Source organism: Tachypleus tridentatus, chromosome 2 (assembly GCF_004210375.1).
Source record: "Tachypleus tridentatus isolate NWPU-2018 chromosome 2, ASM421037v1, whole genome shotgun sequence".
Classification (NCBI taxonomy): Eukaryota; Metazoa; Arthropoda; class Merostomata; order Xiphosura; family Limulidae; genus Tachypleus; species Tachypleus tridentatus.
In genome coordinates, this window is record NC_134826.1 from 76650711 (window position 1) to 76667277 (window position 16567).

General features: G+C 35.4%; 1 protein-coding gene across 1 annotated transcript in view; it reads left to right on the plus strand.

The window, feature by feature from the left end:
- The first annotated feature begins 913 nt into the window (after positions 1 to 913).
- LOC143244278 (uncharacterized) overlaps positions 914 to 16567 on the plus strand; it is a 29735-nt gene continuing 14081 nt past the window's right edge. The window contains exons 1-2 of the mRNA XM_076488639.1: positions 914 to 1075; positions 7264 to 7353. Coding sequence (XP_076344754.1) covers positions 922 to 1075; positions 7264 to 7353 — 244 coding nt within the window. The 5' untranslated portion in view covers positions 914 to 921. The remainder of the gene's footprint in view (positions 1076 to 7263; positions 7354 to 16567) is intronic.

Here is a 16567-nt window from a genome sequence, read left to right on the forward strand (position 1 = left end):
ACTCAAAAAAGAACTTGAAGTTTGGTGTGTAAAATAAGAGTCTAATACAGCACATCTGTATGTATGTGATAGTTTGTATAGTCCGAGCTACAGAAATTGGAAAATTGCTAAACTATCGCTGCTGTTCATAACACATATGGTCAGGTGGGTTAAGGCATTCGACTCATAATCCGAGGGTCGCGAGTTCGAATCCCCGTCGTACCAAACATGCTCGCCCTTTCAGCTGTGGGGAGCGTTATATGTGACGGTCAATCCAATTATTCGCTGGTAAAAGAGTAGCCCAAGTGTTGGCGGTGGGTGGTGATGACTAGCTGCCTTCCCGTTTGTCTTACACTGCTAAATTAGGGACGGCTAGCGCTGATAGTACTTGTGTAGCTATGCGCGACATTCAAACAAACAAGCATAACACATACTGCGGATTGTTTTGGTTGCACAAAACAATCTTGCGTCTTGTTATATATATGTATATAAAGTTATCCACTTTGTTTTAATTAAAATTTTGGATAAAAATTCTTCCATTTTACTTAAAAGCAAACCATGAAAGTAACTAACCAATACCCTAAAAGGTATTTCTTCGGAAACTAATTTTGATCTCGAGCGTACATTATTTTAATTATAGAACGTACCAACATAAACATATTTAAGAGAAAAATAACTTACTTCTGTTATGACTATACAGGGTTATCATTATTCACTAGGAAAAGGCTATGTTTACAAAGACTATTCAAGATATAAACACTGAACTATACAACATAAACATTTTTGAAGAAAAAAAGTGATGGGAGAGAGATGATAAACACATATCATTCAACCAAATGTTTTATCCTTGAACTGAAAACACTTCAGTCATATGTCATCGGCTTAGAAGGAATGGTATTTGTAGGCGGAACTTTATTTTTTGTAACCTGCTATTTTATTTTCATGTTCATTGCTTTAGTATCGGGTTTAGAGTTTAGATTCAACATGAGAGCAAGGCTTCTAATATCAGTGCTGTTATTGTATATTGTATTTTTCTATGAACGGGTGTTGTCATTTTCACCATCTGGACCACCACTTCCAGAACCTTCTCCTCCTGGTAAGCTGTTTTTGTTGTTGTTGTTTTTGTTCAAATAATAGTTACCCAGTACAATGGTTCAGATGTCAGGAAAATGTGTGAATAAATTTCACGGTTGATCTTACAGATACCATTATCATAAAAAAATCAGGCTTTGAATATAATAATGGATATATCAAAAGAGAAACACGGCTGAATATTTTGTTATTAGTAACACAAAGTAAACACTCATCCACATTTCTTCGAAACTAAAAGAGAAGCATAAGCTTCTTTAAGAGAGTTTTTCTAATTTTTTTTCCAGGCAGAGTAACAGGCGAAGTCTCCTGCTGATTTGAAGGGGAGAGGATAATTTATATGATGGTGAAGGATCGTAACGTTATTCCGCCCTAAAGTTGTCTTAAGTGATTGTCAGTATGATGCCGCCCTAAAGTTGTCTTAAGTGATTGTCAGTATGATGCCGCCCTAAAGTTGTCTTAAGTGATTGTCAGTATGATGCCGCCCTAAAGTTGTCTTAAGTGATTGTCAGTATGATGCCGCCCTAAAGTTGTCTTAAGTGATTGTCAGTATGATGCCGCCCTAAAGTTGTCTTAAGTGATTGTCAGTATGATGCCGCCCTAAAGTCGTCTTAAGTGATTGTCAGTATGATGCAATATAAGTAATTTTGATCCCCTTCAAAGTAAGCAAACTAAGGAATATAGTTAAAGTTACATATAACTGAGTTTTTAAAATAGATTTTTTTGTTCTTGTTTTCTAGCACAAAGGTACATTCAATTCGCGGAAACAAACGAACCCCGAATTGAAGCGTTTTAAGATCTTAAATTTACCCGCCGACCCATCAGAGCATGTTGAAATAAAACAGAAATAAAAAACATATGTATAATCTAAGTTCAAATTTAAGATGTTATTTTTTTTTCGTTTTGTGCCTTCTTGATATCTTGATATTCAAAAGTGGCAAATTTCTTGCGTTCATGCGAAATATAATAATCAATTTGTATGTTGTGAGTAATATTTGAGGGATGAAGCAACACAAAATGTGTCTTAGCCTTCCCTGTAGCCTCCAAAAATACTTACTGGTAAATACTACGGTATATGTGCCCATATGATGCGGAGTTGAGCTCACCCCAACCTTCTGACCAGGAGAGGTTGGCGTTGCTCTTACCTTCAGTCCATGTTTAAATATAGAATTTAACAAGCTTTGACATCGTGAATGATTTAGTAAAGTTTCAGCTTCTAGTCTGACGATGTTTTCATGAACAGTGCACGGTTACACTCATATTGAAACTTGATTCAACGTCTCGTACTGACGACATGCTGAGAGAAATATTCTCTAAGGCCTTCTCTGATAACATCTAAAAGTATACTAGAACCAGTGGCGTTCTTTAAGTTAAGCTAGAAAAAACTATAGCTTTAGTCTCACCGTATGCAGTTGTCAGTAACTATGCAGTCGAAAATTGTTTAAAGTGTTTTAATTTGCTGGAAGGTCTCAAGCTAGACATAACGTAGGCCCTCAGCACGTCTCAGTTCACCCTTGTATAAAATCAATGTTGTTATGGTTTGTTGCTACAAGCCGTTCACATTACGCCTGCTTTAGTTACATCATGTCTAATCTTGTTTACATAGCCTTGACACAGGTTCTCTGCTGGAATCATGTGATAAGAGATCTGCTTTGGGATAATATATATTTTTAATGTGCAATTTATGGGAACAATACATGCACAAATAGACTTAAAAACAAATGAAAAGTTCTTACTAAGTCTTCACATTAGTTTGCCCGTATCGAAAATTACATAGAACAGGACAATGTACGTTAATACGTAGAATAATCTTCACACTGGTTTCTGGTCTACATTGTTGTATCTCTTAGGTTGTTGTGTAGAATAATATCCTCACTTTAATCTTTACAGTGGTGTAGCGTATACATTATGTAATATGGTTGGTGTAGTGGTACATTATATAATATGGTTGGTGTAGTAGTACATTATATAATATGGTTTGTGTCGTGGTACATTATATAATTTGGGTTAGTAAGTTAAGGAATATGTTGCGCCCCATTAATATTCATATTTATTTACTGCTTATATTGTTTAATGCCATTTCGATTCTTATTTAAAATAATTTTCTCCTTTTTTCAATAAAATAGAGCAAACAATATGAAATATGGAACTAGGAGCAAGAATAGTTTCAAAGTAGCTTGACACAGGTTTCATACCTGGTTTTGTAAAAAGAAGAGCCCATAGGATAAGAAAACCCTCGTTTTTTTCTGAAAAGCAGTAAAGCATATAATGTAGTGATGAGTTTTTTGGCTATTTGTTCATATGTTTAAGAGAGAACTGGTGTAGGTAACATTTTATTTAGAACTTACACTTTACACATACATGTTGCTAAACCTTCACACACGTTGTCTTTAGTATGCATGGTGTGAATAAATAATCTTAAAAATAAAATTTAATCGTAGTTCTTAATGTATAAAATCTTCATAAGGATAAATTAACACGTCTAAATGAAAAACTTTTAAATAGTGGTAAGTGAGGGATTAAGGTTTGTCTGCTCTTGGAGACCGCCAGGGGCCCATACAAAGAAAAAAAAATATAAATCGGATGGAATTTATAAATATCTTATTATGTTTACAAGAAGAGCGGTTTAGATTGTTCATGTTGAAGTTCATAAGATTACCACAATATTATGTATATTTCTGGCTCGTACAAAGTGTTTTGAAAATGGGGGGTTTGACTTTCTCCAAGGGGCTTATTATTTACTCTGAATCCAAGACCCCATAATTTTAATAGTACTGTGCAAAAGAATTAAGACAAAGTCAAATATTATGTTTAAGGCAGCTTTAAAAGAACAATAGAAGGTAAATCACAGCTGAAAGATCAGAATTTCATTAATCTTTATATTTAGTACAACAGAAACTCAGTGGAAGTGCTTGAGCTCAACAAACAGTTAATATTTTTTGCCCCTTCCTCTTCTTTAAAAACTGCAGACAGTATTTCAGGTATTGTTACAACATATTTAATTAAAATGTCCTTTAGAATTTTACAACAAATGTCTCTAACACATTCACATGATGTTTCATTGGAAGTAACTTTTTATTTGTCAAGCTTTTGATTTATCAAATCCAGATCTGCTCAGTTGGGTTGAGATCATGGCTCTGTAAGGGACATTACGTCATTTGAATGACTCCAGCAACTTCTTTCTTAGCTAAGTAATTTCTGCATAGGTTGAATGAGTTTTTGGGGTCATTATGATCTTCTTGGTACTAGGATCCCTTACCAATAAAATGCAAACCACTTGGTATACCATTACGTTATCTAATAGTACTTGAAGTCAACCCGGGATTAAGGCATTGGTTTATTGGGCTGAAGCCCAGGGCCTCAAGCCATGATTATAAATGTAGTGCACGTAGAGGTTCTGTCTCGAGGGTACTTCTATAAGTTGAAAAAACCAGAGCTAATAAAACTCTTAATCCGGCCTTGCTTGCAGTGGTCCACTATTCCATCTATGTTGCAGATAAATCCTGTTCTTTCAGCAGAAAAACACTCTCAAACTCCCAAACCATCACACTGCCTCCTCTATGATTCATGGTAGGCGCTATGCATTGAGGTATTTTTCACTTTTCTTGTGCCGGACGAAAAATTTACGATTTTAATCAAATATTTCAAACTTGAAACTAATCCATCCACAACACCCTTTTTCAATCATCAGCAGTCCAGTTTTCAGTCCAATTTAAGTCTCTTGACAATACATGGAGATCGAAGTAAAGGTTTGTTAAGAATTACATGACCAAATATTTCATTCACATGGAGTTTTCTTGATATTGCAGATGTTGACACTTTTCTGTAATTTGGTACATAGTTGTTTATCTCATGCTTGAGATCAGTGGCAGTCTTCCTTCTGTTTCGAAAGCTTCATAAATGAAGATACTTAACATCATTATCGTTGAGTTTAGGTATTATGTCTCTCGCTTTCCAATTTTCAAATTTATCTGTCTCAGTATCATGATCTCTAGTATACTTGACAGTTTTTGAGGAGAATTTCAAGTCTGCAGCAATTTGGTTGAGAGTCCAGACATCATCACTTAAAGCTTTTATTCAAACTCTCTGTTCTTCTAACACTTCCTTTTTTTCTGTGACATAACAACAAAACTTAATATGTAGTGCTATTCAACACTATTTCTATCAAGGTTTATTTGTGGAATGCTATTAAACTGATTTCTCTAGCATATAGTGATACCATATACTAGCTTCTTTCTATATAGTTGAGACACTGCATGGAGTACAATGACAGTTATTTCAGACTAACTTTGATCAGCATGCACATTCAAACAGAACACTTATGACATACCCTTGGAACAGGTATATGTAAATTCTAAAGAATAATGAGTATTCTCACTCTGGATTATTCAGCTGTCATCAAGGGTAAGTGAAACATTACTGTAATACCGAAATTTACATTTTGTAATGACATGGAAAAATTAGTCTCACAAAATGGAAAGAATGACAAAATATTCTCTTGTCTTAACATGTTTGCACAGTACTATAGTGATGAAAAGCCTGTGTATTAAGGTAATTAAAAACCAGCAACAAAATTATAAGGCGAAAATGATGTTGAAAATCAGATTATATTGTTACTCATAATGAAAACTACAGTTCCGGATAAAAGGATTAAATATAATAAAATGTGAAAATCATACCAACCGCATATATGATAAAATGCTGCAAAATGGCTAATGGCGAGCAAAGCAGCGTTCGCTCGGACCGAAAAAAAAAAGATGTAATTTCATTGGTAGATACGATTTGTATATAGTGCTTATACTTAAGCGACACATAAATCAGTAAATTGTATCAATTTCGTAAAAATTACTCATAATATAAAAAGATTAAACAAATATATAAACACAGTAAAAATATTAAATATTTTATATAATATATATAAGAGGCTCTTCTTATCAATTTACTATGAATGGTCCCTTCGGTCCATTTACGTTATATGCAGAAAGTGGGTCGGCCGAATCCCCTACTTTTATTGACCTTTCGTGGATATTTCTGGAGTTTTTGTGAACAGCTATACAATTGTTGAGGCTATATTTTTTACAAGGTTGCTTCCAGATTTAATCTCACAGCACCCACTTTTTTTACAAGTCTTCTGGAGGGCATTCCTTCAAACTCTAGTAGGATTAGCATGCACTCAACCTCTCCTCTCTTCTGACAGCCCTGTAACTATATTAGTATTGAAACGGTGGGCACCAGTGGGATGGGGCCTGGCATGGCCTAGCGCGTTAAGGCGCGCACTTCGTAATCTGAGGGTCGCGGGTTCGCGCCCGAGTCGCGCCAAAACATGCTCGCCCTCCCAGCCGTGGGGGCGTTATAATGTGACGGTCAATCCCACTTTTCGTTGGTAAAGGAGTAGCCCAAGAGTTGGCGGTGGGTGGTGATGACTAGCTGCCTTCCCTCTAGTCTTACACTGCTAAATTAGGGACGGCTAGCACAGATAGCCCTCGAGTAGCTTTGTGCGAAATTCCAAAACAAACAAAACCAGTGGTATGAGGCTCAGACGTATCATTTCAAAGAAATAAGCGATTTTAACAGAAATATATTTCTGTATATTTAAAGAATTTTAATATTATCAGATTTTCCAAGTTGGAGAGAGTCTAGATATATATTGTTTTCATTTAAGTAAGATTAATATCTTTCATTACAAATTTTTTACTGGTTGTTATTAAACAAAGACTTTTTTACATTATATGATAAATGCCATTGCTTTTGTATACAAGTAGTTGTTAAACATATACTTTTTATCATGCTCTGTGACGTAACACAAAGTTATAGTGCCGTGTATTTCAAACCACAGACAACAAAGATACGATATCGCTTCTAAAACGTAAAAATAAAAGCTAAATAATGCTATTAGACCATTCCAAAGGAATTCAGTATTTATTGGCTCGTGAAGTTTCTGATAGTTATAAAGCATAATTTACAATTATCAGCAAATCTAAACGTCTCGGTACTACTAGAAAAGTTCTGGCTATAAAATGGAACAAATGGTTATTTATGGTGAGATGTTCATATTTATAATTTTAATCACGAAACAGTTTAGGAAGAACATAGAATGATGAAAATGATAAAAATAAAATGCCGAGAGATTTGTAGAGATTTTAAATTACTTAATAAAAAGTGTTATAAATATATTTATGGCAAATGTGTTTGCAGCACCCATTTCAGACTTCGTACCCCTCTGGCAGGAAGTTTTACAACTGGAATACGATATTAACAACAGAATCATTCACTATTTCGAGAATGGTGAGTATCAAAAAACATCATATTTATTTTTGGAATTTTCATATATAGACATCAGTAATGCCGCACAGTAACAAATTTATACTTCTGAAATAATTAAATAAAGTGTCAGTAGCATACACTACTTATGTTGTTGAATTTTTGATGTACCTAAAATATATTGAAACTTAAGTCATTATTAATTTAGGATTCTATATAATGTTCTGTTATTAACATCACCTGAAAGTAAGTGAAACTAAAATCCTGTACTTTGCACGATCGTAAGACTGATATACTAAACTTAAAAACAAAAGAATAATAGTTACAATTTTTCTAAAGATAATTAAACTCTTTAAACCTTCCTTTAAAAGGTACCCTATAAATTTACGAATAATAAGTTTTGAAAGAGCTATTTGTGGGAAAATAGATTTATTTTTACAACATACAAGCAGTACTGGGAGGGTTAACTCTCTGAACATAGGCGTAGTCAATTTGATCAACCACATGACATCTCTGTATTCATTTAAAGTCTTTGTAGATTTAATACTTCTAACTTTAAGTATAGTGTGTATATCTTCACTAAATTTAGCAGTCTTTCGCTTATCATTATAAGTCATTCACGTGGAAAAATGCAGCATCATATTTTTTTATTTTCAGTGACGCTTAACATTAATTTGTATTTTAAATACTAATGGTAGTTGTGCACTAAACAGCCACCCAGTGGCAGAGCGTTATGTCTGCAGACTTACACCACTATAAACCAGGTTTCGATACTCGTGGTAGGCAGAGCACAGATAGGCCTTCGTATAACTTTGTACTTATTTACAAGCAAACAACTGGACTAAAGAAGTTTTATTTAATTAAAGAATGTACCATAAACATCAACTAATAACATCCAAAAAGTAGACAATTCTCCAAACTGTCACAGCTTGTCTGGATTTCTAACTGTGTGACAAAACTCGTAACAAATCCATTTAAGGAATTTAAGACAACCCTGGACTCTTTATTTAAAAAAAATACCCCCAGGGAATCCAAAGCAGGCATTTCTGCCACTCAAGTGAAGGAAAACCCTACATCTTCTGTAGAGATAAAGACGGGGGATGTCAATGATGTTGATGACCTTACAACTGCATTTCTATTTTCCTCCACTGCCAGATCCTCTCCCAATATCTTCTTCAATCAAGCAAATCAAGCACAATACATAAATTATCCAAATTAATAACTAAAGGTAAAGGTTATGGTGAAATCTTGTTAAACTGCTATTTAATATTCTACGTTTTTTAAAAACTAAAAACGGTTTTCTCTTTCAGTCACTGCTATAAAATATTAGAAATATTTTGTATTTAAAAAGGAAAATGCTTTACAATGTACAGAGCAGCTTTATAATGCTCATAAAATTGTTATTACTGAAGTGTTTCGTAAATATAAATGCGTGAACTCAAAATTACTTATAAATGTAAGTAATACACTTATGTGTGCGTTATGTGTTGCATGGTATAGTATGGCACAGGTACTGTACGTGTAAAGTACTAATTTTGGTTTCTAGGTATAAAACAGCATTTTCTTAAGTTATGATCCCTATTGAATATCATATTTCGTTGTTTCTTATAGGAAATTTGCTACACTTTGCGTCTCATAAACACTGTAAATGTTCTTACACTTCTTATCTCCCATTTCCCATTATTCTTATGGGGGTAAATTTCCCTTTATAAATTGTTTTGTTATAAGTTGCAACTTTTCTGTCCCTAACTGAGATGTATAAGAAGGATCCTCGTAGCACAAATACCAATATGAAGAACTGAGTGACATTCATTTGTTTGTTTGTAAATAAGCACAAAGATACAAAATGGACTTCTTGTGCCCTGTTCACCACGGGTCTCGAAACCGGATTTCTAGCTTTGCAAATCCGCAAACATGTCGTTGTGTCGGTGGCAGTAACATTGAACAAATTAAAATGAATTTTGATTTCCTAACATTTTAAATTTAGCTGAGAAACTTTCACAAAAATCTAAATTAAATAGCTCTGTTTTTACTAGAAATTAAGTTATCCTTTCAATATAAGTTGGAAATCCATACACTGCAAAACATCTGTTAGAGACCTTCCTCTGAATTAAATGTACAGAGAAAAAATTAAACATTTATCTTTTCCGGAAATAACGCTTTTCTGTCTAAAGTCAGGACTTTAAAAATCTGATAAGTTTATCAAACTGAATTAAATTAACATATACTAAATTATACATTTTTGTCTTGAAACTAGGTTGCCCTTTTCAACTAAGTAAAAACCGTATATTAGACAATATTTTACTGAATGTTGCTGTAATTTAAATATTTTCACAGATAACCAAATTAAACATACTACTGTTTAGCCAAAAATTGTTTATATTCAAAATATATCATAACTAAATGGCTTATTTAAACTGTTTTTACATATACTCATTTTACTGTATTTATGTCTATTTACTTTACCTTTTTAACTCAGAGAGCACACGACATGATTGTATCATATCTGGATTTGCTCAAAATGCTCGTTGGTTATGCAATTGCATTGTGGTGTTAGAAGTTATATTTGAATGCAAAGTAGGCGTTTTACAGGAGCACTTGAATCATTTTATGAAGGGAATACTATTTATTTGATACTTTCTCAGGGGAGACTCTCGTTTGTGTAAAGTTTTACGTTGTACAGAAATAAATGTCGGAATTCTCACTATAACACTGAAAAGCTGAATATTGAGTAATTTATCGTTGGTCGGTTGGTTTAATCCAACGTTTGTCGCTTACAAGGTGTCTTAATTGTCTACTGTTTCAACTCTACTCAGAGTAAGTTTTGCAACCTCCAAGGCAGCATGGACAAGAAGAACTTCCGTCTGATTTTCCTCTACGACGTCAAACTTGAACAAAAAGCTACAGAAACTGCACGGAATATCAACCAAGCACTCGTCCATGGATCTGTTACTAAACATACAGATTGTCGTTGGTTCGAAAGGTTTCGACATAGAGATGAAAGGCTGGAAAACCACTAAGGTCGTAGAAGGAAGCTATCTTTAGATGATAACACATCAAGGAAAAAAGCTGAGTTTCTTTGTTAGTTTGTTTTGAATTTTGCTCAAAGTTATACGAGGTTTATCTGAGCAAGCCCTCTCTAATTTAGCAGTGTAAGGCTAGAGGGAAGGCAGCTAGTCATCAACACCCACCGTCAACTCTTGAGCTACTCTTTTACCAACGAATAGTGGGATTGACAGTAACATTACAAAGCCCTGATAATTGAAACGGCGAGCATGTTTGGCGTAATGGGGATTCAAGCCCGCTACTCTCAGACTACAACTCGAGTGCTTTAACCACCTGGCCATGACAGGTCAAGAAGTTGAGACAGAGCCTCGAACAACAGTATGTGAGCGTGCATAAAAGCTAGGCACAAGCAAATCAAGCATTGCCAACCACCTAAGTGCGATTGGAAAGATGAAAATCTTAGACAAGTAGATTCCGCATGAGTTGACTGAAGATCAACAAAATCGGTCTTATGAGACCTGTCAAGGATGACGCTTCAAAAATTGAACAAATTGGGAATGGAGATTCTGCCTCATCCATCTTATTCCCCAGACCTTTTCCCTACAGATTTTCATTCTTTCAAGCAGTTGGACAACTTTTTGAACAAAAAACGCTTTAAAAATCAGGCAGATGCAGAAGAAGCTATCAGGGAGTGCATTGATCATAGAAACTCTGATTTCTACAGCAGATGCATAAACATCATTGTTACACGTTGGCAAAAGTGTGTTGAAGCAAATGGTGCTAACTTTGATTAAATCACGTTTTGGAACACTGATTTATACTTTTCCAAACTTCGCAATTTAAGAACAATATTTATTTCTGGACAACCTAAGAGATTCATTCTCTCTGCCTTTTCTGCACAGAAGTTGATTTCAGTTTGGATATCTGTAAAGATGAAGAAGTTATTCTACGATTTTTATGAGCCACTTGTGATTTTGGCGACAAATAACATCTCACTAGGACGTCCTGGAGAACTGCATCCCCCTCCACTGTTTTCTTCATCTTTTGTATCTGCTCAGTTGGAAACCACCATAATTGAATTTAGGAATGGTGACAGTTGCCATTTTAATTTCTCTACTATTCAGTAACTTTTCAAAACAACATTCAGTTATTTTCACGATTTCATCAATAAAGTGTACTAAGAAGCACACATGAGATTTTGTCATACAACTTATTCTTCAGGCAGGGAAGTGTTATTATTATATAGTCAAAAAAGTATTTATTCTCTCCTTGAAGAAGGTCTAAAGAATATGCTTGTAATGAGGAGCTTTTGTGTGCTGTTTCAGGAATGTAACTTTAAGGTCTGCAGTTTTGCTACACCCAGACATTCGCAAGCTTCCAGTATCTGCAATTCAGTTAAATATATGACAACATAATATCCAAAATTCTACTTATTATATTTGGGAAACCTACTTTCATACTATTAATATTTTACATAGTTTTTGCCGTCAGTGAGAACCTACGGGTTTTAAAATCCATATAGCTGCACATTTTTCCACTATATTTTTGTACAGCGTACACGTTAATCCACAAGATGCTGCTTCATAAACACCTATGGAAACAATAATATTGAATGTTTGAACAGTATAGCGGTGCTATACAAAGAGTAAGAAATAAAGTTCTTGAATTTCGCTCCCAGTAATTATATTCACATCTTAGAATGCTGTCTCACTTCGATGCTCATCTGTTTCATTTTCTTTTATTTTGAGCAAACTCGCTGAACGCCTTTACAAAGTTGCTTCTATTTTATGTAAGCCAAACTAAATTTATCGAGCATTTTTATATGTGCCCTTTGTTTACAATTTAAGTTAACGCATATTTAATGGAACTAATTTTTTAACAAAGAAAAGAAAAAGACACACTTCTATACCATGCCTTACCTCTAGAAAAGAAATTTTCTCTTACCACTAGCTCTGGCGCTCCTACCTACTCTCAAGTCATTTCTCGTGCGATAATAGCGCTGTAGCATGTCAATGAGCATGCTACAACCTTCCACCAATAGGAGTGCGACACATCCTCCTAGAACACTATTATTACTTCTATATGTGGCATTTGAGTGTGCAATTTTGATTAATCCTAATGTGTTTTGGTAACTCTCTGTTCGTTACAATCTATTTGCTATATCTGCATCTTCGAGCTCTACACATTTTGCAGAGGAGATTTCAGCCATAGTTCGTTGCGAGTAGTAAATTATCTTGAAGCCTAGTACATCTCTGGAATCTTAGCCGAATTTCCAGTTTTTAGAGAAATCTGGTCCTGACCAACAGGATTTGAATAGCTCTTTTTCATCTCCGTCTTTGCTATACTGTCTCATGCTTCATGTCATACTTCAGCTTTTGCGGACATGATTTCCTAGGTTTATTGCCCAGTATATGTATTTTAGACACTTCCTTTCTCAGACAATCCACCATTCCTCTGATGGTTTTTAGCATATAAACACATAACCTTCTCTTTTTCATGTTGGAACAGTTATCTTCCTCGGCCTTATCTCTTCATAATGCATCTCTTCTTTTTGTTAACTTGAAGACGACCTGAAAAGGTCGAAACGCTCTTCTCTGCTTTATCAGTAAAAGTGTTAATACATATATCAGCCATCTTGAGATACACTCTTCATACATGATTCTTTTGTTGTTGAAATCTCTTTATTAGGGATGTCCTCTGGTCTGTTTTCTATTTGTGAGGTCTCTGTTTGGGCCTTTTTTAACAACAGTTTATTTTAGGACCTTTTTAATATTTTGAAGTCGTTAGTGGAGTTGCACATCAACATTCCTCTCTCTTTTCCCCAATTTCTTGTTTTTGTCAAACCTTTCTTACCTCTGTTCTCATCCACCTCCCTCCCACGCATCCTCTTCAGTACTGATGCTATCTTTCCAGGTTTTTGAAGAAAGTTGCCAAATTGCTCATTGTTGTGTTTTCTGATTCCGGTTTTGTCAGTGACCTATCCCATAAGTTATTCACTGTGGACTACTGTGTTCTTCAGGTTATAACATTTTCTGCTCATATTATCTTAACAAACTATTTCCTCCCCCTTCCCTTTTTATGCCAGCATCTCTTGAAGGCAGTTCACGATCTTTTACGTAAGGATACTATCAAACAACTTGTTCACGTTTATTCAGGGTTTTATTCCAAGTTGTTTATGGCTTCCAATAAAATCAAACCTCTCAAACCTCAGCTGCTTTATCATTGTCCTGCTGTTCACCATAAAGTCTTTCCTCATTATTCTTTGGTTTTACACTTCAGGTCTTTTAAATGACCAAGGTCAATGTCTCGAATACTTACCTTCATATCATCATCTTTCCTCTATCCAAATGTTTCCTCCTTTAGTTTGTTTGAAGAGTTTGAGTGTTTCAGTTCTGCATTATATCTTTTGCTCTGACATCAATGACATGAGTCTTCTTTCATATGGTGAGAGCCTTTTCCTACCATCTTTACACTCAGAGTTTGAAGTTCCATCATTATATAGACGAATGACTTTTTTAGGTCTGTTACAATAAGCTTTTTGCTAACTTAGCCATTTCTTCTATCTCATCCCCAATATTAGTGGATATTTTTGGTTTCCAAATCCAAGTCCTTTCCTTTTCTAACTGTGTGCAAGGTTCTACCTTTTTTGGGTATCTGAACTTTTATGCATGCTCTCATACCCTGGAATCATGCACACATGTACAGTCAATGTTATCTTTTTCGGGTTTCTGTAGACTCTACCATCATCCTACCCTATCGGTTGACTTTGTATGGTTGCTCAGCAGAGATAACACCTTGACTGTTGTTCCTTTGTTTCCTTCCTAGCTCAAACCGCACTTTTTTTTATAAATGCTTCTCTTACAGGTTAGGAAACATACCTGGATTTCCAGAAGATTTCAAGTCATTTGGTAGTGGTCGAATTTTCCCTACACATCAACGTTTTGCAATTTATTGGGGTTTGGATTATTTCCTACCTTTAGTGAGGAGCAATTTGGTCATGATTCAGTCCTACAATTGGCCCATTGTCTCTTACATCAGCTGTCACGAAGGCATCTATTCTAGTTTACTTTGGTTTTGAACATTTGATCTCCTTTTCTAGGCTCAGTCTCAGCAAGTTTGTCTTCTTGCTTATCATGCCATGGATCCTCTGAATCTTGAATAAGATCGATTTTTTCGTCCTGGCAAGATTCTGCCTATGGATTGGCCCTTGATTCTCAGTTATTTCAATGATTATTCTCCATGTTTTATACTCCTCTTCTGAATGCATTTACCACCAATATCAATACCAAACTGTCCTTCATCTGGTCTCCAGTTCCACATCCTTCAGGATTGGTAGTGGTTGCTTTCAGACAGGATTATATCAATTTTTATCTCTATGCTTATCATTCTAACTATCTTCTTTGTTGTGTTCTTTCCTTTATCAAAGCTACTCATGTCAAGTCCTTCTAAGTCCCCACTCTGAGTTACTTAAATGTGGTTTCTGGTCCAGAGCTTGTTTCAGTCATTACCCTTAAAATCTTTTCCAGTTTCCTGAGCCCTTCTATATAAGTCTCAGTCTGTCATAAGTCATATCACTGTCACTACTCCCTGGTTTCACCAATGGAATTTGTTTGGTTCCTTATGAAACAATTCAGAATCTTTACATGAGTAGCCTTCTTTTTTTCTTGCTTTGCCTTTCTTTCCTTATTCCAATGTTTCCTAAAGGAAATGATGTATGTTATAGAGCTGTTTTTTGTACCATGATTTCTCACCTTTGCTACCTAGTGTTTCCCATATTTACAATTTATTTAGTTGGCTCTTCAACAATGTTTTATCACTTTCCACTATTACGGGCTATGGTGCAGCCTTGTTTAATACCTTTCATTTTTCTTTTTCCCATCACTTTTTTTTTCTCATCCTTTTTCTCTTGTAGCCTTTCTTTTGCCTGATTCATCCGCCTCACTTCACATCCCTACCTGATTGGAGTTTCAGTGTTATCTTACATACCCTTACCCTTTGAACCTTTAGCTGCTTATTGTTCCACTTCTTTCTCAAGATGTATTTCTTACTCCTCTTTGCATGCGGTCGTCGTGCACCAAATATCTTTCGCATCTACTATCACAGCACCAATGTCCTCGTTTGTCTGGATGATAGTTTTCTCTATACCTCAGCAGCACATGAGAGAGACATCACTTTCTCTCCCGTTTTTCTCCTCTCCTTCTTTCATTTTTATTCCCATTCTGATCCAAATTATTTTTGCTCAGTACATGTTATGCTTTGTTATGTCGCTCAATCAGCTTCCTTTTGTGGGCTCCATTCTCATCTTTTTACACAATGGGTTCTTCCTTTAACTGTGATCTTTTTTCTATTGCCCATGCCACATGGATTTGCCAGCTTATTCGTCTTGCCGATACCTCATTATTTAAACGTATTCCTGGAATTTCCCAGTTATCACCATCATGCATCGTTATGAGCATTGTCATCTCATCTTTTCACTGGCTGCTCACTGAAGAAACTGTGTGTTCCAAAGACTGCTGGAGATTGCCTCATGGTATCTTGCTTTTTAACTAATGTCTGCATCAGATAATACTAACTTGTGGACTATCACGAATAAAGCACTGTCACGATCACTGCAAATCCCCCAGTCCTACTTAAATATACTGGGACCATGGGACAAGATTTCATGATTACTCATTGTACTGTCTTACAGTGTTGCATTGCTCTGGACTTTCCAAAATGTTGTTCCTTCCCTCTCGTAGGAAAATGTGTGAGTCCTTCCTACTTAACTGTTCCCAACCACTTAGGTGATGAACCAAGACGGCTTTCTTTGTGAATGTGACTGATTCCACTCTGTTGAGAGAATGGCAGTTCTATTCTGTTGGTGTAGATGGTTAATACTTTCCTTCTACCACAGACTGAAAGAAAACTTCTCGATTCTAGGTGTTTTGGATTGGATAAATCCATTTTATTGTTTATCTTTCTGGCTGGCTTTTTCCATCATATCTATGGCTTTATACCTATTCCCGGGTGGAGTAGTGTTAGATTAGCACACGACTAGCCAACAAAAGTCTTCACACATATAACTGGTAGGGGCCATCTTCTACCATGGACCAGATGACAAATTCCTGATGTTGACTTATTTTGGACTGGAATTAATTTATCATGTTTGCATGCCCCCTTTCTATCATCACCTAGATACCGGTTTCTCGGGAGCTTGGTATTGTTTGTGTACTTGGTATGCATACATGTGCTC